The sequence below is a fragment of the Colobus angolensis genome, unplaced genomic scaffold (genome assembly GCF_000951035.1).
Source record: "Colobus angolensis palliatus isolate OR3802 unplaced genomic scaffold, Cang.pa_1.0 Scaffold245, whole genome shotgun sequence".
Lineage (NCBI taxonomy): Eukaryota > Metazoa > Chordata > Mammalia > Primates > Cercopithecidae > Colobus > Colobus angolensis.
This window is the reverse complement of record NW_012115655.1, coordinates 3,150,104-3,174,833: the sequence shown is the minus strand read 5'-3', so window position 1 is coordinate 3,174,833 and position 24,730 is coordinate 3,150,104. Positions and strand designations below refer to the sequence as shown.

The 24,730-nt window shown below is 37.1% G+C and overlaps 1 protein-coding gene across 1 annotated transcript in view; it reads right to left on the bottom strand.

The window, feature by feature from the left end:
* The window catches only part of VPS8 (vacuolar protein sorting 8 homolog (S. cerevisiae)), a 251,525-nt gene that overhangs the window by 86,779 nt on the left and 140,016 nt on the right, over positions 1-24,730 (bottom strand). The window contains exons 36-39 of the mRNA XM_011945863.1: positions 19,101-19,248; positions 12,841-12,930; positions 10,632-10,674; positions 6,414-6,517 (exon numbers count right to left, since the gene is read on the bottom strand). Of these exons, the coding sequence (XP_011801253.1) occupies positions 6,414-6,517; positions 10,632-10,674; positions 12,841-12,930; positions 19,101-19,248 (385 nt within the window). The remainder of the gene's footprint in view (positions 1-6,413; positions 6,518-10,631; positions 10,675-12,840; positions 12,931-19,100; positions 19,249-24,730) is intronic.

Below are 24,730 nucleotides of genomic sequence, written 5' to 3'. Positions count from 1 at the left end.
CATATACACCATGGAATACTATGCAGCCACAAAAAAGGATGAGTTTGCGTCCTTTGTAGGGACATGGATGCAGCTGGAAACCATCATTCTCTGCAAACTATCACAAGAACAAAAAACCAAACACTGCATGTTCTCACTCATAGGTGGGAATTGAACAATGAGAACACTTGGACACAGGAAGGGGAACATCACACACGGGGACCTGTTGTGGGGTGGGGGCAGTGGGGAGGGATAGCATTAGGAGATGTACTCAGTGCAAATGACAAGTTAATGGGTGCAGCACAGCAACATGGCACATGTATACATATGTAACAAACCTGCATGTTGTGCACATGTACCCTACAACATAAATTTTAAAAAGAGAAAAGGTGTTACATATACACCGTGGAATACTATGTAGCCATAAAAAGAATGAAATCATGTCCTTTGCAGCAATATAAATGGAGCTGGAGGCCATTATCCTAAGCAAACTAATGGCAGAAACTGAAAACCAAATACCATGTGTTCTCATTTGTAAGTGGGAGCTAAACATTGGGCATATATATGGTCATAAAAATGAGAACAATAGACACTGGGGAATATAAGAAGGAAGAAGGGGGATAAGAGTTGAATAAAAACTACTATGGTTACCACCTTGGAGACAGATTATTCATTCATACTCTAAACCTCAACACCATGCAATATATCTAGGTAACAAAGGCCAGTACCATTCTGATATCAAATCCTGGCAGAGACGCAACAAAAAGTCATGTACTCTCTGATTCTAAAATAAAAGTTGGGGGGAAAAAAAGAGCAAGTTAAATGAAAAGAACAACAAAAAAAGTCCAAATACAGGCTGCCAATCAGAAGATGAATAAAAATAAAAATTTAGGAATAAAAAAATCATAACAAAAAGACTGGTATGATCTACCTAAATAAAGGTTAAACAACTATGGAAATTATAGACAGAGAAAAGAATGTGTTATAACCTTTAATTAGGTAAAACGCTGTGATTAATTAAAATTAGTAGGTATGTGAAGGGGACAGTAGGAAGCAAGTATGAGTCCATGGGAATTTCCTTATTGGCATGGTATCATATATATCATAAAAATGGAAATGTATAATAATTATAAACATATACACATAATTACAATGGGAGCTAAACATTGGGTACACATGGATATAATGATGGGAACAATAGATATGGATCAATATGAGAGGGGGAATGAGGAAGGAGGACCAAGGTATATGCAAATTTTCAACTGCAAGGGGGTTGGCACCCCATGCTTTGTGTTGTTCAAGAGTCAACTGTAATAAATCATGATTAAGTGTGATTTATCCTAGAAATGCAAGGATGATTCAACATATGTCAATATATAAATGTGATACATCACATCAACACAATGAAGAACAAAAACTACATGATCATCTCAATCAATGCAGAAAAAACATTTGACAAAATTCAACATCTCTTTATGATACAAATCTCAATAAATTAGGCAGAGAAAGAACACACCTTAACATAATAAAGGCCATATATAACAAACCCACAACCAACATCATATCAAATGGGAAAAAGCTGAAAGCCTTTTTTCTATGAACTTGAAGGAGACAATGATGCCCACTTTTACCACTGTTATTCAACATAGTATTGGAAATCCTAGCCAGAGCAATAAGGCAAGAGGAAGAAATAAAAGGCATCCAAATTGGAAAAGAGGAAATCAAACTGTCCTTATTTGAAAGTGACATTATCTCATATATATGAAAACCTAAAGACTCCACCAAGAAACTGTTACAACTGATAAACAAATTCAGTGAAGTTGCTGCATTCAAAAATCAACATTCAACAATCAGTAGCTCAGTAGCATTTCTACATACCAATAACAAACTATCTGAAAAAGAATTCAAGAAAGCAATCTCATTTACATGAGCTACAAACAATAAAACAAAATACCTAGGAATACATTTAACCAAGGAGATGAAAGACCTCTATAAGGAAAACTACAAAACTCTGATGAAAGAAACTGAATATACACAAATAAAAAGACATCCCATGCTCATGGATCAGAAGAATAAAGTTAAAATGACAATACTACCAATGAAATGTGTAGATTCAATGCAATCCCTATCAAAATACCAATAACATTTTTCACAGAAAGAGAAAAAAAATCTTAAAATTCATATGGAACTACAAAAGATCCTGAATAGCTAAAGCAATCCTGAACAAAAAGGATACATCTGTAGGCATCATACTACCTGATGTCAAAATATATTACAAAGCTGTAATAACCAAAACAGCATGGTACTGGTATAAAAACAGACACATAGACCAATGGAATAGAACAGAGAACGCAGAAATAAATCCACATATTTATAGCTGACTGATTTTTCACAAAGGAGCCAATAACATACATTAGGGAAAAGACACCCTCTTCAGTAAATGGTGTTGGGTAAACTGGATATCCATATGGCAAAGAATGAAACTAGACTCTTATCTCTCACAATATACAAAACTAACTCAGCATAGATTAAAGACTTAAACATAAAGCCCACATGCATAAAACTACTGGAAGAAAATATAGGGGAAATTCTTCAGGACATTAGTCTAGGCAAAAATTTTACAGCTAACACTTCAAAATCACAGGTAACGAAAACAAAAAGAAAAAAATAGACAAGTAGCATTACGTTAAACTATAAAACTTCTGCACAGCACAGAAATGATCCAAAGAGTGAAGAGACAACATTTACAATGAGAGATAATATTTACAAACTAGTCTTCTGACAAGGGACTAATATTTAGAATATATAAGGAACTCAAACAACTCAATAGCAAAAAAGAACTAAATAATCCAATTAAAAAGTGGGCAAAGGATATGAATAGACATTTCTCAAAAGAAGATCAACATGTCAGCCATACAAATGGCCAACAGGTTCATGAAAAAAATGTTCCAACATCGCTAACCATCAAGAAAATGTAAATCAAAGTCACCATGAGATTCACATCACACTTCTTAGAACAGCAATGATAGAAAAGATCAGAGATGAGTCTTGCTGAGGATGTGGAGAAAAGGAAAGCCTTATACACGGTTGGTGAACATGTAAGTTAGTACAGCCATTTTGGAAAACAGCATGGGGGTTCCTGAAGAAACTAAAAACAGAACTACAATATAATTCAGCAATCCTACTACTGGGTATTTATCTAAAGGAAATATATTGTAATCAGTATCTCAAAGGGACACTTGCACCCATTTACTGTAGCACTTTTTCACAATAACCAAAATATGGAATCAACCTAAGTGTCAATCAATGGATGCATGGATAAAGAAAATGTAGTAAATATACGCAATAGAATAGTATTTGGCCATAAAAAAGATGAAATCCTGACACTTGTAGCAACAAGGATAGAAGAGGAGGTCATAATGTTATGTGAAATAAGCCATGCACAGAAAGACAAATATCGCATGTTCTGACTTATATGCAGGGAGCTAAAAAAGTTGATCTCATGGAGGAATAGAGTAGAATGGTCACCAGAAACTGGTAAGGATGGGTGGGGGGATGAGGAGAGATTTGTCAATGGCTACAAGCATACAATTAGATAGAATTTTAATAAGTTCTAATGTTCAACAAAACAGTAGGGTGATTACAGTAAACAATAATGTATTGCATATTTCAAAACCGCTAGAAGACTCGAAATGTTCCCAACACAAAGAAATGATAAATGTTTGAGGTGACAGATATTCTAAGTAACCTGATTTGATCATTACACATTATATGCATGTATCAAAATATCACACTAACTCCATGAATATGTATAATTATTTTGCATCAATTAAGAACATTCTTTAGTTTTACATAAGTTTCCTATGGGAAGCTGAGTACTATACATATATTTTTTGAGTACTCTATTTTTAAAAGCAAGCATTATTTGATGCAATTTTACTATAATTATATCAACCTAGGCAGACAAAAAATATCTAGAGTTATGGTCACCAAATGATAATGATGGTTATTTCTAAGTAATGGGATGAATATATTTTAATTAAAAAAAAAAAAACTCCATTCTGACAAAGAGCTAATATCCAGAATCTACAAAGAACTCAAACGAATTTACAAGAAAAAAAACAAACAACCCCATCAACAAGTGGGCAAAGGATATGAACAGACACTTCTCAAAAGAAGACATTTATGCAGCCAACAGACACGTGAAAAAATGCTCATCATCACTGGCCATCAGAGAAATACAAATCAAAACCACAATGAGACACCATCTCACACCAGTTAGAATGGTTATCATTAAAAAATCAGGAAACAACAGGTGCTAGAGAGGATGTGGAGAAATAGGAACACTTTTACACTGTTGGTGGGACTGTAAACTAGTTCAACCATTGTGGAAGACAGTGTGGCAATTCCTCAGGGATCTAGAACTAGAAATACCATTTGACCCAGCTATCCTATTACTGGGTATATACCCCAAGGATTATAAATCATGCTGCTGTAAAGACACATGTACACGTATGTTTATTGCGGCACTATTCACAATAGCAAAGACTTGGAACCAACCCACATGTCCATCAATGATAGACTGGATTAAGAAAATGTGGCACATATACACCATGGAATACTATACAGCCACAAAAAAGGATGAGTTCATGTCCTTTGCAGGGACACGGATGAAGTTGGAAACCATCATTCTCAGCAAACTATCTCAAGGACAAAAAAAAAAAAAACACATGTTCTCACTCATAGGTGGGAACTGAACAATGAGAACACTTGGACACAGGAAGGGGAACATCACACACCAGGGCCTGTTGTGGGGTGGGGGAGGGGGAAGGGATAGCATTAGGAGATATACCTAATGTAAATGACGAGTTAATGGGTGCAGCACAGCAACATGGCACATGTATACATATGTAACAAACCTGCATGTTGTGCACGTGTACCCTAGAACTTAAAGTATAATAAAATATTTTTTAAAAAAACAAAAAAACCCAATCTTCTGCATAACTTTCTATATTTCATGATTTTTAAAAATCACAAATATGTATCATTTCACAGAAAGTTTCTTTTAATAAAGAAAAACAATCACATTTATGTAAATGGGCTTGTTATACACAATTTACATTCTAAAGACTTTTCATAATTTATGACCTTGAAAAATTCTGGACAAAAACTTAAAGGAGAAATTTACTCATCTCAGAAGAACAGAAAATATGCCACGATTTATTGTTTTTACTGTAACATGTATGGCTAAATATAGATATATAATTAACCTGTTCCCCATTTCAAAACCCAGGCATTAGAGAGAGGCCAGGCAGTGTCAAGTCAGAAACCTGAGCCGTGGAAGGGCAGGCAAAGAGTTAAGCCATATCATGATACAACTTTACTTCTTAAAACTACTGCAGAATTTAACTATCAAATCACATCTCGCCCCCTTAGTTTCTGCTTCACTGCTGTAACTCCCACCTGCACCTGCTGCTCAGTGATACCTCCTTCAGTTTTGTTTTCTTCTTTTGTGCCATCTGGGATCCGTGATAGCATTGGTTCCAACATTTTAAAGCTACATGAAGGGAGCTTTAAAACATGGTGGTGACTGGGTCTCATTGCCAGAGACTTTAATTTAATTGATCTGGGGTGCAGCTTGAGTACTGGAATGGTTCAAAGCTCCCCAGGTGACTCTAGTGTGTAACCAAGGTTGACAATGACAACACCATAGCCTTCTTTAACCTTTCTTCAGCTTTCTCTATAGCCCTTGAGGGCTTTCCTCCAGTTTTTCATGCTCACTTTCACCACAGGGAATAGAGACGATGATAAAATATGACCTATCTCTGGTACAACTACATGGAATACACAAAATCTCAGTCCAAAGAGAACGGGCACATCTAGTATTCATGTACCTTAAGTTTTGCAGCACATCCAAACCATGAATATAAAGCCTTTGGTGAGAACAAAGAGGCCACACACTCTTTATAACTTTGGGAGTCTCCTACTCCTGGGAACACTAAGAAGTGATTAAAATCCACTTGAATTAAACCCAGGTGGCTGAAAGGGCCGTGGAAACACAACTGATTCCTAGTTTCAGACAAGTACAGGGTTTTTTTTTTTTTTTTGAGACAGAGTTTCACTCTTGTTGCCCAGGCTGGAGTGCAATGGTGCAATCTCAGCTCACCGCAACCTCCGCCTCCTGGGTTCAAGCGATTCTCCTACCTCCTCAGCCTTACAAGTAGCTGGGATTACAGGCATGCACTACCACACCCGGCTAATTTTTTGTATTATTAGTAGAAATGGGGTTTCTCCATGTTGGTCAGGCTGGTCTTGAACTCCTGACCTCAGGTGATCCGTCTGTCTCGGCCTCCCAAAGTGCTGGGATTACGGGCGTGGGCCACCATGTCTGGCCAAGTACAGGCTTTTAAATACCTAAACAGTCATTCTCCTACCTCACGTTGCTGCTGGTTCAAATTATGTGAATTTCTCTGGCAGAGAGCAATGGTCTCCACCATAGTATCTTCAACATCCTTCAATGAGGGATCCTCTTTGGTATCTAGATTTAGAAAAAGTGTAAATATCATTTAAGGATATGTTGCTGATAATCTCAGAGCTTTTGTGAAAAGTTAAACTTTTTCTTCTTTACATCACCTTCATTTTCTAGTGTATAATAATAAAACCTGATACAAATGTTTTGTAGATTAAAAAACAGTTTATTCTGTGAAATAAGAGTTTCCCACAGAAATGTTTTACATTCGTGGGACAGATAAAGCACATGATACTTAGCATTTCAATATGTTATAGAAATATGGAAAATCCCCAATCATCTGTTTAAGGATTAGTTACTAGAGAGATTATCACTCACCTTTCTTGGTATACTATCTCTTCTTCTGCCTATTTCTTAAGCGTAGATATTCCCCCCAAGATACTATTTCAGGTCTCTCTTCATTGTCTCAATGATTTCAGCCATTCGTGTTTCAACTCTTATGTCTTTGTTCGTAATTTTCAAATACACATCTCCAATCTTTATTCCATTCAAAGTCTACAGGTTGAATTTTCTAATGAACCTAAGACATTTATCTCCACATGGATGTCCTGCAAGCACTCAACTTTATATGTGCAAAATCCAACTTATTTTTCTCATTTCAAAACTGCTCCTCTTCCTCCGTTTACAAACCAAGTTAATGGAATCATCATCTTTAAGTCAACCAGTTTATAAATCTTTATCTTTGGTGCTTCCCTCTCCTTCACCCCACACATTCAGATAACTTGCTAATTTGTGTTGATTTTACTTCCGTGCTTGCATATGACCACAACTTTTACCCTCGTGGAGCTTTTCATCACCTCGTCTATGCTACTGCAGCAGTCTCTTAGTTGAAATTTTGACATCCCAATCTTCCGTCCCTCATTCTCTTTTATACTGTCACTAGGGTTCTCTTAAGCATAAGTTCAAACAGATCATTCCCTCCCATAAAAACCACTAAGGACTCAACTCTGAAAAATAGAATGTAAGTAAGGATCTGACACTAAGTCAACAGAGCAAAGACTTGGGCCCATCTCACCCTCTGTGTTCTGGTGTTGCCCTATTCTTTTTCACTCCCTGATTACTAGTCAGGCACTTCCATGTTCATGTTTTCCTCAGCCTAGAAGGTCCTTCTCCTGCTTCTATCAAACTCCTATTTATCCTTCCAGTCTTTCTTCAAAGGTCTTCCACAAAACTCACTGATTTATACGTTACAAATAGTTCCATAATTTTTCACACATCTTAGTCACTCAATGTACCTTTTATGACACACCATTCTACTGTTACTATAAGGTTTTATTTACACATCTGTCTCCTTCAGGAGACTAACGTTCTTTGTGCAATGAGTAGAGGAGTCTTGTTTTAGTAGTCTGTGTATAGCCCATAGGAAAAAAGCACGATTAGCAAATCCTCCCAAATACTTAAGCATACTATCAAAATTGAATATGAAAGTAGATGGGGCCGGTTGTGGTGGCTCACGCCTGTAAGCCCAACACTTTGGGAGGCCGAAGTGGGTGGATCACCCTGAGGTCAGGAGCTTGAGAGCAGCCTGGCCAAGATGGTGGAACCCTGTCTCTACTAAAAATACAAAGATTAGCTGGGTGTGGTGGTGGGTGCCTGTAATACCAGTTACTCTGGAGGCTGAGGCAGGAAGAATTACTTGAACCTGGGAGGCGGAGGTTGCAGTAAGCCAAGATTGCACCACTGCACTCCAGCCTGGGCAACAGAGATGCCATCTCCAAAAGAAAAAAAAGAAAAAAGAAAAAGAAAAAAAACTGAAGAGTTATAACACTAAATTTTAAAAATTACCACAAAATGCAACAAACATAACCAAATTGACTGAACACATACTGATAGTACAAAAATAGCAATTAAGTGTCCAGTTGAACTTGCAATATAAAAAGTCAATCAAGTGTTCACTGACGTTCCAAAAAGATCTTACTATAATACCTGATGATCATAAAACAACATAGACTCTATCATCTAGGACCTCACTACAAAAGTATAGGGAAGTAATCTACAGAGAATTAGGGAAACCATGTATTAGTGAAATGTGTGGACCAAGGGGTCTCTAAGACATGTGCGTTAAAGAGAATAATCTAAAAATCACCCACCAAGTGATTCCCTGATCTTCAGGAGGGCTATTTTAAAAATGTCAAGAAATATGAAAACAAACAACTCAATTAAAAAATGGGTAAAGGGCTTGAATAGACATTTCTCCAAATAAGGTAGAAAATAGCCAAAACATTCAAGAAAATCATCACTAATCATTAGAGAAATGCAAATCAAATCCATAATTAGATACTACCTCACACACATATGGATAGCTACTATAAAAAAAACAGAATATAAATGTTAGAAAGGATGTGGAGAAATTGGAAACCTTGTATACTGTTGGTGGGAATGTAAAATAAAGCAGCAACTAGGGAAAACAGTACGGCCATTCCTCAAAAAATTAACAGAGTTAATACTTGATCCAGCAATCCCACTTCTGGTTATATACCCAAAAGAACTGAGAGCCAGGTCTTGAAGAGATACTGTACATTCATGCTCATAGTGGCATCAGTCATAACAGACAAAAAGTGGAAGTGGCCCAAGTGTCCATTGAAGGATGAATGAATAAATGAAACGTGGTCTATACATACAATGGAATTTTATTCAGCCTTAAAAAGGAAGAAAATTCTGACACATGCTACAACATTTATGAACTTTATGGCAAGCTAAATAAACAAGTCACAAAAGGACAAACACTATATAATTTCATTCATATGAGATACTTGAGTAATCAAATTTAGAAAAAGAACGGTGAAAAAAGAAAGCAAAATGGTGTTTGCCAGGGGCTGGGAGGAGAGGAGAACAGGGGAGTTGTTGCTTAATAGGTACAGATGTTCAGTTTGGGGAGATGAAAAAATTTGGAGGTGGATGGGGGTAATGATTGTATAATAACGTGAATATACTTAATACTACTGAACTGTACACTTAAAAATGGTAAATTTTATGTTAGGGTATATTTTACCATAATTTGTTTGTTTGTTTTTGAGATGGAGTTTTGCTCTGTCATGACACCCAGGCTGGACCGCAGTGGTGCAGTCTCAGCTCATTGCAACCTCTGCCTCCCAGGTTCAAGTAATTGTCCTGCCTCAGCCTCCCAAGTAGCTGAGACTACGGGTGCGTGCCACCATGCCTGACTAATTTTTGTATTTTTAGTAGAGACAGGGTTCACTATGTTGGCCAGGCTGATCTCGAACTCCTGACCTCAGGTGATCCGCCTCCCTTGGCCTCCTAAAGTGCTGGGATTACAGGTGTGAGCCACCACGCCTGGCCACTACAATTTTTTAAAATAATTTTTTTGGAAATATCAAGGAATATGACGAAAATTTTATATTTGCTGAGGACAAAGCCACTCAAGATACTAAACTGTCAACTTTTACTGCTTTGGGTTAAAACTGCATAAATTCAGTTTGGAAACACTGGTTATGCTCAACATCCTACTAATTAGAAGCTATGATTTGCTGTTGTTTGGCACATTAATTTTTAGGATGTTATTATAAAACTCATTTAAACATAACCAAACTTTCATAAACAAAAAGATAACCAGCCTAGCGTGGTGGCTTATGTCTGCAATCTCACCACCTCTGAAGGCTGAGGTGTGCAGATCACTTGAGCCAAGAGCTTGAAACCAGCCTGGGTGACATGATGAAACCCCATCTCTACAAAAAATACAAAAATTAGCCAATGTGATGGCATGCGCCTGTAGTCCCAGCTACCTGGGAGGGTGAGGCAGAAGGACTGCTTGAGCCTGGAAGAGAGAGGTTGCAGTGAGCCAAGACTGTGCCACTGCACTCCATCCTGGGCAACAGAGCAAAAGCCTGTCTCAAAAAAAAAAAGATAACCAACAAACAGTGCCTAATTTTCTGTATATTTAACTCCATTGAAAATTAACATCACAAAGCCACAACGGTTTCTATGATTTCCTGTTATGAACTCTTGAAAATCAGCTAAAATTTGGATCCATGTTAAAACGAATAAACAGTAATCATACATATATGCAAGTGTAATTATTACATAATAAATGCAATTTATTACACATCTTTTAAAACATGGGGTCCATGGATGAAAAATGTTGTAATTATATTTAAGAACTTACTTTCACCTTGATGTGTTATCTCTCGAAGTTTGCTTTGTAGTCTCTAGGACACAAAAAGAACATAGGAGTTAAAAAGGAACGCTTTGCAGTTCTACCCACTCAATACTTGAATTAACATATTTTAAAGGTAAAACCCTCAAAACTACAAGGTTATTAAGAACAGTCCTTTACTGTCAGTCAGAAGTAAAATCTTGTGTTTATAGAAAGTGTAGCTAGCAGTATGAAAAGGGACCCAAAGATCAAGTAGCACTCATTTTGCCCACCTCTGCTTCTGTCATTCGGCCACAGTCACCACTTATATTCTTTAGGCACAGGAATGAGGATCAGGATTTATCTACGCTTTGGATAAGGGAATCCAATTAATACTGGGTGATATAGTTTGGATATCTGACTCCTCCAAATCTCATGTTGAAATGTGATTCCCAATGTTGGAAGGTGGGACTCAGTGGAAGGTGTCTGGGATCATGGGAGTGGATCTGTCACGAATGGCTTGGTGCACCCCCCCTGTGGTAATGAGCGACTTCTCCCTCTGTTAGTTTACACAAGAGCTGGATGTTTAAAAGAGCATGGCACTCTTCCCCTAACCCCATTCTTGCTCCCTCTCGTGCCATGTGACACATCAGCTCTCCTTTACCCTCACTTCCTGAGGTCCTCACCAGAAGCAGATGCTAGATGCTAACACAGTCTGCAGAACTGTGAGCCAAATAAACCTCTTTTCCTTAAAAATTACCCAGCCTCAAGTATTCCTTTAGAGTAACACAAAAGAGACTACTATAGTGGGTTATGAGTAAAAGGGGTATAATATACTGGGTTATGAGTAAAAAGCTTATAAGCTAAAATCATCAACTACTCCCTCTCAGTTACCTCATACCATATGCAAATGATCAATAACCTCTCAAATCTTGCCCTCTTATCTCCACTGCCACTGACACACCCAGTTCAAGCTCTCAGAGACTCATACCTGTACCATTGCAATGGCCTCCCAAGTATTGTCTGCTTTGTTTTACCTCCCTCTTCTCTGTATCCTGCCTCCCATCCCCCAACAGTCACCAGAGCAGTCTTTATGAAACAAACATCAAATCAGTTTCTTGCTTAAAAACCTTTATTTGATCCCATGTGACAAAAAGATTAGTCACAACTCGTTAGTGTGTCCAACAAAATCTGTCCAAATCTGGACCTAGCCGTTGTTTCTCGCCTGACCTGCCTATATATCACACAGCGGAGCCCTAGTGAAGCTGCTGGCACTCTTTCAGCAATCCATACTTCTTTGCTTTGTATTCTTTTACAAACAATGGCCTCATTCCCCACAAAAATCTCCTGTTTCTCCTCTCATCGATGTCAAAAATACTCTTATTTATTCCTTAAAACTAGGTTCATGGTATTGTCAACAAATAAATTGCAAGAAAAAAAGAGGTATAGGAGTAATTTACAGATTAAAAGAGATTAAGAGCCTACACAAAGCCTCTGTGGATGATTTTTCCTGGCTTATTTTAGAATCATATGGCTAGAAAGAAACAAGAAGCCAATATGGAACATTTAAAAATATAAATATGATAGCCCTAATCTATTCCTAGCCACATGACAGTATTAAAAAACAAAACAAAACAAAACTGCTATGTCACTTCACCCATCGGGATGACTACTATCAAGAAAACAGAAAGTAAGTGTTAGCAAGAATGCGAAGAAACTGGAACCCTTGAGTGTTGCTGGTAGGGATGTAAAGTGGCATAGCTGCTATGGAAAACAGTAGGGCAATTCCTCAAAAAATTAAAAATAGAATTGCTATTTGATCCGACAATTCTACTTCTGGGTATATATCCCAAAGAAATAAAAGCAAGAACTCAAAGGTATTTGTACACCCATGTTCACAGCAGCATTGTTCACAACAACCAAAAGGTAGAAGCAGCCCAAGTGTCCCCTGAAGGAGGAATGGGCAAACAAATTGTGGTATATACATAAAAATACTTGTCAAAAACTCATCAAACGGTAGATTTATGACATTTCTTTTTACTGTTGTACATTTTACCTTTTAATAAAGTACCTCAAAGAAATATTAAACTGTAGTTAATGCTATGCATGATAAAAATATTGAGGGGTAAAATATACTACTGTCTGCAACTTACTTTGAAACATAAGAAATTAAGATGGATACATGAATGAATAGAGGAATAGACAGAAATATGATGAAAGAAACATAGTAAAATGTTACCTCTAACATTATTAGGAAGGCACCATGAATATCTCCTTTCTTTTCCAATAGATAAGCAGTGACTTCATGTAGCTGATACTTCTGAGTAATCTAGGAAATAAAAAAGATAAATATTTTTATTCACCAATCTTGTTTGTGGAGTGGGAAGATCCCACTGAGGGTGAAAAAAACTTATATGATAATAATGAATTTATACCTTATTAGTATGATACTTTACAGTATAATATGTAAATAACTGACTTTCTAGTCATATAGTAGCTCATTTGGCAGTTCTAACTGGACCAAATTCACTCATTTTTTTCATTTATTTATTTTAAAAAAGTTACACACCTGAATTAGGTATACACACTGGAGAAAAGCCAGCGTATATACATACATAGTAACAATACAAACTAGAACTTGATCAAGAATAATTATTAAAAAATTGAAAATGACAATGAAAACATTACACATCAACTTGTGAAATATTAATAAAAATTAATAAACAAAATCTCTAATTAGTAAAAAAGAAGTATCCGTTAGGCTAGGGAGAAAAAAGGAAAAAAGTACAGAAAATGATGGCAAACAATAGGGAAACAATAGAGAGATTTCACAAACTCCAATGTAGCTTTTTTGAAAAGATTAACAAGTTAGAAAAAATGTTTATTAGAAGAAAAAAGACAACAAATAATAACAGTTTAACAGAACAAAGGAAAAAAACATCATAGTCTCAATAAATGCAGGAAAAGCACCCGGCAAAATACAGCACCCATTCATGACAAAAACAAAACACTCTTACTCAAACTGGGGATAACATTTTCTTACTAAAAATCATCTACCAAAATCCCATGATAAATACCATATTTAATGTAAAATATTAGATATGTTCCCTTTTAAATCAGGAACAAGGTTAGCAGTCACACTACCACTGCTTCTATTCACCAGTACCTCAGAGTTCCTAGACATCTGATAAGAGAAAGAAAAAACTACAAGATTGGAATTAAAATAAAACTGCCATTAGTCTTATTGTCATAGTAATCTAGAAATTGAATTTTAAAAGAATTCTGCCTGGTTGCTCCATACAAAACAATGTACAAAAATTAGTAACATTTTAATAAGCAGCAGCAATCAATAAAAAAAGGTCATCTCAAAAAATCTCCTTGTACAATATTAATAAAAACTATAAAGTAACTATGAACAAATTTAATATGTGCAGGAACCTTATATAAAAGCTATAAAACCTCACCAAAGAGCAGAAAAGTCTGTTTTAAAAGGCATACATTTTCCTGAAAGAGAAGAATCAACACTTTAGAGATGTCAATTCTCTCTGAATTAGTCTATAAATTCAATGTATTCATAAATCAAAATTCCAGAGAGTTTGTTTCTTTTAAAGAAACTTGAGAATGTGATCTCTAAATTAATGTGGAATACTAGGAGATGTAGGACACCAAAAATAGCCAAACCATTTTAAAGAAAAAGAATAAGGAGGGAGGATTCTTTTTCCAAATAATAAATCTATTGAAAAGCTGTATTAATTAAAATATGTGGTATGAGTATAGGGAAGGACAACCAAAGGAAGAGAATGAAACCCACAAACAGAGTTATGTATATTTGGGAGTTTAGTATACGACAGTATGGCATTAAAAACCAGTGAGGAATGGATAATAAAATGCCACATGGACCATTAGCCATCATGTGGAAGAAAAGATAAAAATCCTTCTTTTGATCAGCTTGCAAAAATTAACTCCAGATGGATTAAAAGCCTAAATGTAAGAAGCTAAACTATAAAATTTATATATATAAGAGAATATCCTTTATTCCATTAAAATAGGAAAGGGAATACACACACACACACACACACACACACACACACACACTCACTTAAGACATAAATACTGGTAAACTAAAACAGAAGTCATTAAAAGCCAAGTTAAATGATGTGCCATAATAAATTAGAAGAAAGTATCTCCAGCACATAAAATTAGCAAAGGACTGGAGATTGGGAAACCAGAAAAAAACTTCTAGAACTCAATAAGAGAACCACAGAAATTCAACAGAAAAAATGGGCAAATGACATGAATAAATATTTCAGAGAAAAGAAAATTCCAATGGTCATCAAACATATGGAAAGATGTTTAATGTCACGAGTAATCACTAATATCCACCATGGCAAAAATTAAGAAGACTGAAAATACTAGGCATCAGCAAGGATGTGAAAAATAGCAAATATCAGACACTGCTGATGAGAACAGAAACAATCTGGAAATCAACATGGCAATATCAGTAGAACTACACTACTTTGTTGTCTAAACAATTCCATTTCCAAGTATATTACTTAGACAAACCTCATATGGGCACACAAGAAGATATATATAAGGATGTACACTGTAACACTGTTTATAATAGCAAAAGATTGGAAACTATCTAAATGTTTACCAAGCGGGAAATAAATTGGCACATTCATTTGACAGATTACCATAAGATCACTAAATGAATGAAGTAGATCTACATGTATAAAAATTTTTTTTTAATTTAGTAAAAGTGGCCAGATGCAGTGGCTCATGCCAGTAATCCCAGAACTTTGGGAGGCCAAGGTGGGCGGATCACTTGAGGTCAGCAGTTCAAGACCAGCCTGGGCAACATGGTGAAATCCCATCTCTACTAAAAATACAAAAATCAGCACGGTGGCACGCGCCTATAATTTCAGCAACTTGGGAGGCTGAGGTAGGAGAATCACTTGAATCTGGGAGGTGGAGGTTGCAGTGAGCAGAGATCATGCCACTGCACTCCAGCCTAGATGACAGAGAGAGACTGTCTCAAAACAAAAAAATTGGTTAAAAAAAAGCAATTTATAATAAAATATCTACTGTATATTACTACAAATTTTAAAAACATATAAAATTAACATGTATTTTATAGATACATACACATATAGGAAAAATTCAAAACACAGATCAGAAGGATAAACACCAGTTAAGGATGGTAGAGCCCTCTGGGAGAGGGGGGAATAAGATAATGGGTGCTCTAGTTTTAATATAAACCAACAAGAACAACAAGATAACAAAGATCTAAGGCCAGTATGGCAAAATGTGAACTGCAAAATTTGGCTGGTGGGTATATACATAGTTGATATTCAGCACATTTCTGTAAATTTGAAATATTTCATAATTAAACATTTTTTAAAAGTATGTGGGGGCAATTCCGGAGGTAGATGCAGAAAATACAGGCAACTGTTTCAGGAGTGTTGATAGGAAAGGAAAAGAGATACATGATAGCTGAAAAATAAATGTTAAAAGGGAAACATACTAACCTGTTATAGAAAATAATGTGTGTGTCTGTACATTTTCATTTAGAAACAGGAGAAAATAAGGGAAGAGAATTACAGTGGACTGAAATAATTTTTTATGAGTTGTTTGAAACACTGCTGATACTTTTATGTGTTGCTTTCCAGAGTTAAGAAAAATTTTTTTTTCTGGGGTGGGGTTTGCGGGGGTGGGGGAGGCTATTCATAGCCTTACAATAATTTGGTGAAGTATATTTTTGTGGCAAAATTAAAACATTTACTTTTTTCTATACCTGATCCTTCCCAAATTTGGAAATTGAATATTCATATTCTATGGCAACATAGTTATTTTCGTGAGTTCAGTAAGAATTTGCTCTGTTTGATGTTAAGGAGGGGTGGCATCTGGCAGCAACAGCATAAATGCTAGGTGAGTCCTAGCTGGACTCATTAAGTTTAATCTTTGGTGTGCCACTTAAACTTTGATACCTGGAGCTAAATAATCATAATCATGAAGAACTAACACAAATGACTGATACACCTATACACTTAACAGGAAATGTTTGGAGACATGCATGACCTTCTTAAGCCCAACATGACGTTAGCAAAGCCGCATCCTCACCCAGAGGAGAAAGAAGAGTTGGTGTTCTTGAACAATGCCACTCTTTCAGCTTTGTAGAACTATGGAAAGCCCATTTCTTCACAAAGTATTATTTTAACTGAATTGTTCTGATTCTGAATTTGATCTAATGATCCTAATCCTTTTACATACATGGACATTCTGAAATGTGAAAGATTAGCTCCAATTTAAATGTTTATAATTCTTGATCACTTTTTAGGCCCACAAACATCATATCAACCAATTTAAAATGTATTTTTATTACTTTAAAGGTGGCTATGTAAGGTGGAACTGATATACTTGCCAGTTAAATATGATAATTTATGTCATGTTGGTGGTCAATTCCAAATCAATAAATTGTTTTAGCAGGCAGTCATTTTCCTTGAAATGCTAATTTCATTTTTCCGCAGTATTGTGGACCTCTTATAATAACCTCAAGTTATAAATTTTCACCACTTGAAAATGAAATTTTTTTTGTTGTAAAAATAGCGTTTGACAAGGATATTGAAATAATGATTGTAGAAGTTTGTACTGCTTTTTGAATTCATCTTCTGGTTATTCTATGCGCTTCCAATGGTATAAAATATTATTCTATACATTTTAGATTTTCAAACTGATAAAAATCTTTGAAGGAATAAAATATATTACATGAAAAAAAAAAAAGAATTTGCTCTGTTTGTAGCAGAAAAATTGGAAACACCGGTTATATTACCAAGGCTTTGACTGGAATGTCATTATTTTTAGATATAACCAGACTGCTTTAAGAAACTAAGCTTAACTTTAAGGAGGCAATAAAGTCCTTGGAAAAACTGGTCTGGTCCCTTGACAAGATGGCGTGCTTACAGGGTTCCTGGACTTGCAGTAAGTAAAGAATGTCACTTCCTGAGAAGCCCAGGAACTTCAGAATATTTGGGGGCCTCAAGAAAAGAGTATACCTAGGTACTACAGGTAAAATCTGATGATGGCAAGCCCACGGCTTCATTTCCCAGCCTGAACATGAGAGATTTTTAAAGGTCTACTGTGAGATTTCTTGTAAGTTTCAGCAGAGCAGATTTTTTAAAAGCCTAAATGGCTTGTAGTACTTATATAAATTAATCTTGTAGCACTTATATAAAAAATAGTATTATATAAATAATAAATACAATGACACTAAACTTATTTTACAAGTCAATTGAACTTACTCTGATTATTTTTGGTAAAAATGGGGTAACTGGAATCACTGAAATTTTTTGACTTGGAATCACTGAAATTAAAACTGCTTTTCATGAAGCTCTGCACACTAAAGCTAGACAACTTGATATAAATTTTGGAGGAATCACCACAACAACTTATTTATGGACAGAAAGTTCTCTGGAACACTGGGAGACAAGCTTAGAGACTGCTCCGAACATACACTTTTGTTTCCTTTTTGTTTCTATAGAAATGACTTTTATTAAATGCCTATGTGCCTATACCTGACTGACTTTGATGGAAACCCACTTACCACACCACCTCCTAAAGTGAGATGCAACTATTTAACTAAACTGACCTATTTTCACAACCAAGAGATTGTTTCAATAAGATATGGGACAATGTACCTGAATTTGTTCCTTTCCACTTGTTCCAATCTATGATTTTCTCCCCTCTGCCAATCTATTATGTCAAAACCACTAACCCAAATCTCTCCAGAGCTACCCACCTGGCTTTTAATATGTGAAACTTTCTAAAAGTAAAATTTTGAAGGGGGCACCGAACAAAACCAAAATACATTTCCCCCAAATACTGAGGATTGTTAAGTTAAAGACAATGAAAATGCAGAGGCATCCTTTGCCCCCACCTCTATCTGCCTGATAGCAGGACATACATTCTTAACTGGAGATAGCACTTGTTTATTGGCCCAGAGAAGGTACCAGCAGGCACCGGAGGAATCAGGGAACACAGTTGACTATCTTCCCATACATGTTCCCACCTTTTACTAGGCTGGAACTGCTCTCTCCTGTCTTGTCATTATGTAAGATTTAAGATCAGGGAACACAGTTGACTATCTTCTCATACATGTTCCCACCTTTTACTAGGCTGGAACTGCTCTCTCCTGTCTTGTCATTATGTAAGATTTAAGGCTCTTTGTTAAAATGCTGTTTAAGCAAAGCCCCTAAGCCACTGCCTTGAGAAAGATACTTTTGAGCTGAGGTCTCTCCTACATGATGGGTATAGCACATATCAATAAACCTCTGTTTGTTTTTCTTTCGTTAATCTGATTTTGTTTTCAGGAGTGTCTCAACTAAGAATTTATAAGGTTTAAAAAAGAAATTATATATTTTTTCCCCCTTTTCTTTGATCATCTGACAAATGGAGAATGTTAAGAAGAGTTTACTCTTGTCTCTTCTACATTGTTCGTCTTACCTGAATAGTTTCTTCCAGACGGTAGCACTCAAGAACTTGCAGAGTCTCTATAACTTGGGTTGGGTTGAACTGACACAACAGCTCAATGAACTGCTCTGTGATAGAAGGAGATATTTGCAGTAATTCTTGATTTATATGAATACCTTCCCTAAAAATACAAAAGATAAGAGAATACTCAATTGTAGCATCATTTAATCACATCTATAATTAAAAGCTACCAGTAAAAGGCATATTACATTAAAACTAGGACTACCTGCTGGTCAGGGAAAAATATGAATTGAAAGTCTCAATGTTATTTAGGTTACTTGGGCAAACTGTACATTACATAAGAGGCATTGTAAGTTGCAATATTACTCAGGTTATGATGAATAATTAAGGAAGTAACATTCAGTTGAAACTCTTCTAAATCATACCAAAAGTTGTATTTTACTCTAAAAGAAATAAGAGCCACCCAATTTAGTCCTAATAATTTGATCTCTAAGTAACTATATATAACCGTCTTGCAATCTCAGTGTTTCTTCTTTATGTTCTTCATAGCACCAATCATACCACATTGCAATGACTTCTTTAATTATCTGTCTTCTCTAAAACACTATAAATTCTGTGAGGGGTAGGTACCAGGTATCTTCTCAGTAATAAATTTTTTAAGCTAACCAATGTTTTGCACGTAATGAGGACTAATTTTTTTGGTTATTGTTAAAACAAATAAAAGAATAATACTAAAATACATAATATTTATGGGTTCATTTGCCTAGTATGCCAGCTACTCACACAGCCCACTATTCATAATGCCTATACAAAAGTTTTGGAAGTAGAGTATTAATTGCATTATGCTGGGCACTCAAGCACTCAACTACTGATGGCCAAAAGTAGCTACTTAGGAAATCAACTGTTCATTGGAGACCTAAGAATCATCCTCTCTCTAGCTTCAAAAGAAGTTAGTTCCTTCTGTGAGTCCTATCTTCTCTTCAGAATTCCTCAAATAAAGCTCATTATTACATAAAGAACTGGAATAGGGTTAATAAGATACAACAATGATTGCTTGGAAAACTAGCCCAGTTCTGAAGAAAGGTTAAAGCACATGGTCTAAAGAAATAGTTTCCAGCTTTTCTCATATTGTGGCACACAGAAAATAAGATATTTGTATGGTCCACTGTAGTGAAGAAAGATTGCTTACAAGGGATTCTGGTTGTCCCAAGAGCTGAGACAGTCTCCAGGCACACTTGTAACCATGTACAGTACATCAATAGCCACAGGGTGGGACTCTCTGGACTCCAGAAAGAGCAATTTGGATTTTATAATTATTCATAAGTGATGGTAAATTGTGCTTCTACTTTTACTAATAAGAAGCTTGGGTTAAAGAAAAAGAGACTGTGTTTAGACATAGGGCATTTTCCCTAATTTAAGAGCTTTGTGACACTCAGTCCTGAGCAGAGGTGGGTAAACGATAAACTAAGTAAATTCTGCTGCTTGGAACTTTCAATCCTTGCTGATGGGCTAATTCAGTATCTCCTCAAATTGCCTATAAACTCCAAAGAAAGAGTGTTCATTTTTTGTTTTTTTGTTTTGTTTTGTTTCTTGGTATCTTACGACTGCCTTTAATACAGACGTTTGTTCAGTTACTGGCTATTCCCTATGTATACCACCACCTTAGTTCTTACCAACAACTTGAAAATCATCTGTTTAAGTATCTGTGTCCCCAACTACATTGTCAAGTCCATGGTATTGCATTCATAATTGTTTACCCATCATTAAGACATAATAAATAGTGCTCAGTAATCTGATGTAAATATATATTGAATTGAACTGAAATGAATGGAGATAGGACATTGGACTGCCTTCAAACAGAGGAAAACATGTAGGGTCCAGCCCTACGGGGCTTAGCGGGTGTTCTCCCCGTGTGCGGAGATGAGAGATTGTAATAAAGACACAAGACAAAGAGATAAAGGGAAAATAGCTGGGCCCAGGGGACCACTACCACCAAGACGTGGAGACCGGTAGTGGCCCCAAACGGCTGGGTGCGCTGATATTTACTGCATACAAGACAAGCAGGGCAGGGTAAGGAGGATGAATCTTCTAACTGATAAGGTGAAGCAAGTCACCTGATCATAGGACAGGGGGCCCTTCCCTTTCAGGTAGCCGCAGCAGAGAGAGAGAAGGCAGCATATGTCAGCACGCACTTATAAGAAAGATCAAAGACTTTCAGACTTCCACTATTTCTTCTACCGTTATCTACTACGAACTTCAAAGAGGAACCAGGAGTACGGGAGGAACATGAAAGTGGACAAGGAGAGTGACCACTGAAGCACAGCACCACAGGGAGGGGTTTAGGCCTCCGGATGACTGCGGGCAGGCCTGGATAATATCCAGCCTTCCACAAGAAGCTGGTGGAGCAGAGTGTTCCCTGACTCCTCCAAGGAAAGGAGACTCCCTTTCGCAGTCTGCTAAGTAATGTGTGTCTTCCCAGACACTGGCGTTACCGCTTGACCAAGGAGCCCTCAAGCGGTCCTTATGTGGGCGTGACAGAGGGCTCACCTCTTGCCTTCTAGGTCACTTCTCACAATGTCCCTTCAGCACTTGACCCTATACCTGCTGGTTATTCCTAGGTTATATTAGTAATGCAACAAAGAGTAATATTAAAAGCTAATGATTAATAATGTTTATAATAATGATGGATAATTGTCCATGATCCTCTCTATATCTAATTTGTATTACGACTATTCTTATTTTAACGATTTTCTTTATTATACTGAAACAGTTTGTGCCTTCAGTCTCTTGCCTCGGCACCTAGGTAATCTTTCCCCCACAAAAACGTAGAATAGAGGGCTGAAAATTACAGGGACTAGGGCTATAAAGTCAGAGATAGCTAGGAATCAATCCTATCAGAAAGTCCTATGTGGAGAAATTAGAAGCAGCACATGATAAATCTAGGGACACGGCAGTTCTCTATGTGGGAACATAATATTGTGATCTAATAAGCACACAGTTCCAAAAATCCTTAAGCTTTCCAAAGTGTTATCTTTTTACATGCTAGCGAGATGACTGAGGGCTGGGGGCTCCTGGATAGCCTCAGGATAAGGGCTGGTTGCCAGGGAGGCCAACCACGTGATTACAGGGCTGGAACTTTCAGTCCTACCCCAACGCTGACACCTCCGGAGAGGGAAGAGGGGCTGAAGGTTGACTTGATCACCAATGGCCAACGATGTAATCAATCATGTCTACATAATAAAGCCTCCATAAAAACCCCAAGGGCTAAGTTCAGGGAGTTTCTGGATCGCTGAACATGTGGAGGGTCCTGGAGGGCAGTGTGCCCCGAGAGGGCATGGAAGCTCCCTGGCCCTTCCCACATACCTCGCCCTATGCATTTTTTCTATCTGGCTGTTCCTCTGTATCTGTTGTAATATCTTTTATTATAAACCAGTAAATGTAGGTAAAGTTTTCCCTGAATTGTGTGAGCTGCTCTAGCAAATTAATCGAACCTGGGGCAGAGGGTCAAGGGTATCCTGATTTAAAGTCCTAGTTGGTCAGAAGCACAGGCTACAGCCTGGGGCTTATGCTTGGTACCTGAAGTAGGGGCTAGTTTTGTGGGACTAAGCCTGTGGGAAGAGAAATAACAGGAAAATTCTAAGCCCTCCAACCAACTTAATGAAACTGAGATGGAGCAGGGGCCTCTCTTAGTGAGCTGCCACATACCTTCCTCTCCTTCAAGCATGAAAATAAAGAAAAATCTTGAATCTCTTCAAAGGAAATTCCAGGCATCTAGCTAGCCTTTAGAAGTAAATGAGCAACCTGATAACGAAAAAATAGCTTACAACAATAGCCACCCAAGTAGGTTAGAGCCACAAGATGTTTGATTCCCTGTAGAAATTAAAGATAACATCTTAACATATGTCCCTGAGTTGTTTTTCTGAAACCTGCACCGCAATCAGATGGAAAATGCCAACCACTGTCAAGGAGAACTCAGATAAGGGGGCCCCTGAGGACTGAGCCCTGACTTCTGTTGTTTGCTCTAGATTGCTTTCTAAAGGGTCTGGAGAGAGTCACGCCCACAAGCCAAACCTTAATATTCCTTCTGCTGACCCCAAGTTCTTAGACAAAATTTTGTTTCCTTAACCAACTGCAAATCAAATAATCTCTGAATCCACCTATGCCATATAGGACCCCCACTTCAAGATATCCCACCTTTTTTGAGCCAAATCAATGTATAAAACCTCCATGTAGGGATTTGCAATTTGGCCTGTAATTTCTGCTTTCCTGAAATGTTCCCCTGCTTTTAAAAACTCTTCCTGTAAGCCACCAGGTATGTCTGGTCTTAAGCATGAGCCGCCGATTCTCCTTGCTTGGTGCCCTGCAAAGAAATGCCCTCCGTTCTCTCACTGCAAACCTCAGTGTGGGTCTTTGGCTTTACTGCACCAGGTAAGTGGACCCAGGTTCAGTTTGGTAACAGACCCCATCTTAAAAACTGAGTTCCCAGCCATGACAGAATGGCAAGTCAGACATGCCTCAGTATGCCCCTTCCTTATTAAACTTTAACCAGAATTATTTCCTAAGGAGTAAATAGAAACCAGCTCTGGAAAACAAAACACAGATGGCTCATCCTTTCATTGCCTTTAGCCAACTGTCTGAGGTTGTGACCAGACTCTTCCTCTCCACCTTTGCTGTTTCAATGTGACAGCTCACCAGTTTCACAACACATCCTTTCCTAAACACTAACCACCACCTCCACAACTGTTTTGCTGAATGGCAGAGGACATGCAGTGAGGGTTTTCGTGTCATCTGCTTCACCTTTCAACGTCAGAGGGCTGAAAACTGCCCCTTTGGATTGTGCTAATGCTGCCATATTTTGAACATGGGTCCCACAAAAAGGCGTGAAGCTCAATTGTGCATGTGCTTATTTCCCCTTTCATAAATATTCATGACTCTTCCTACAGGTTACTGAATATATATACTTAGCTACTCTACTCAGCATAAATCACTGTTCCCTTTACCCCTCCCTTAGACTGCTTGTTTTCAGCTTCTGCCAGAGGCTACACTTCCCAGCCTGCAGAATGGCCACCTTGCAGGCTGCAACCCTTTGTGTGAAATAAAGCTCTCCTTTCAAAATTTATGAACCTTGTGATTCTTCAGTTGACAAGGATCTGACAGTAACTCCAGATACATAGTGTCAGAAATGAGTGAAATTATAGGCTACCCGGTGGGTGCCCACTAGAGAATTGCTTGATTGGTGTGTGGGGAAAAACTACCATACACGTCACCAAAGCAGATTGGTCTATCTTATTATCAGAGGGATCAAGGCTGTGTCTCAAGAGAACACTATTAGGTAAAAGAAAATGGGAATGTTAACCAGTATTTTCCCTACACTCAGATGAGCCAGTGTGCTTTCCAGATGTTTACATCAAATTGTAGGTTGTATTTTATGCCAAACTGTTGGTATTTCATTTACATCAGACTTCTGTTAATATGTCTTATAAATGCAAGACTGTAGAGCAAATTAAGACTAGACATAAGTATGAATAATAGTACTTAATTCTTTCCAGAAAATTTATTGACACAACCATTTACAAGAAACAAAGTTGTGAATATGCATCAAACCAAGCAAATCATCCAGATGAATAGATTTTGATGGATTC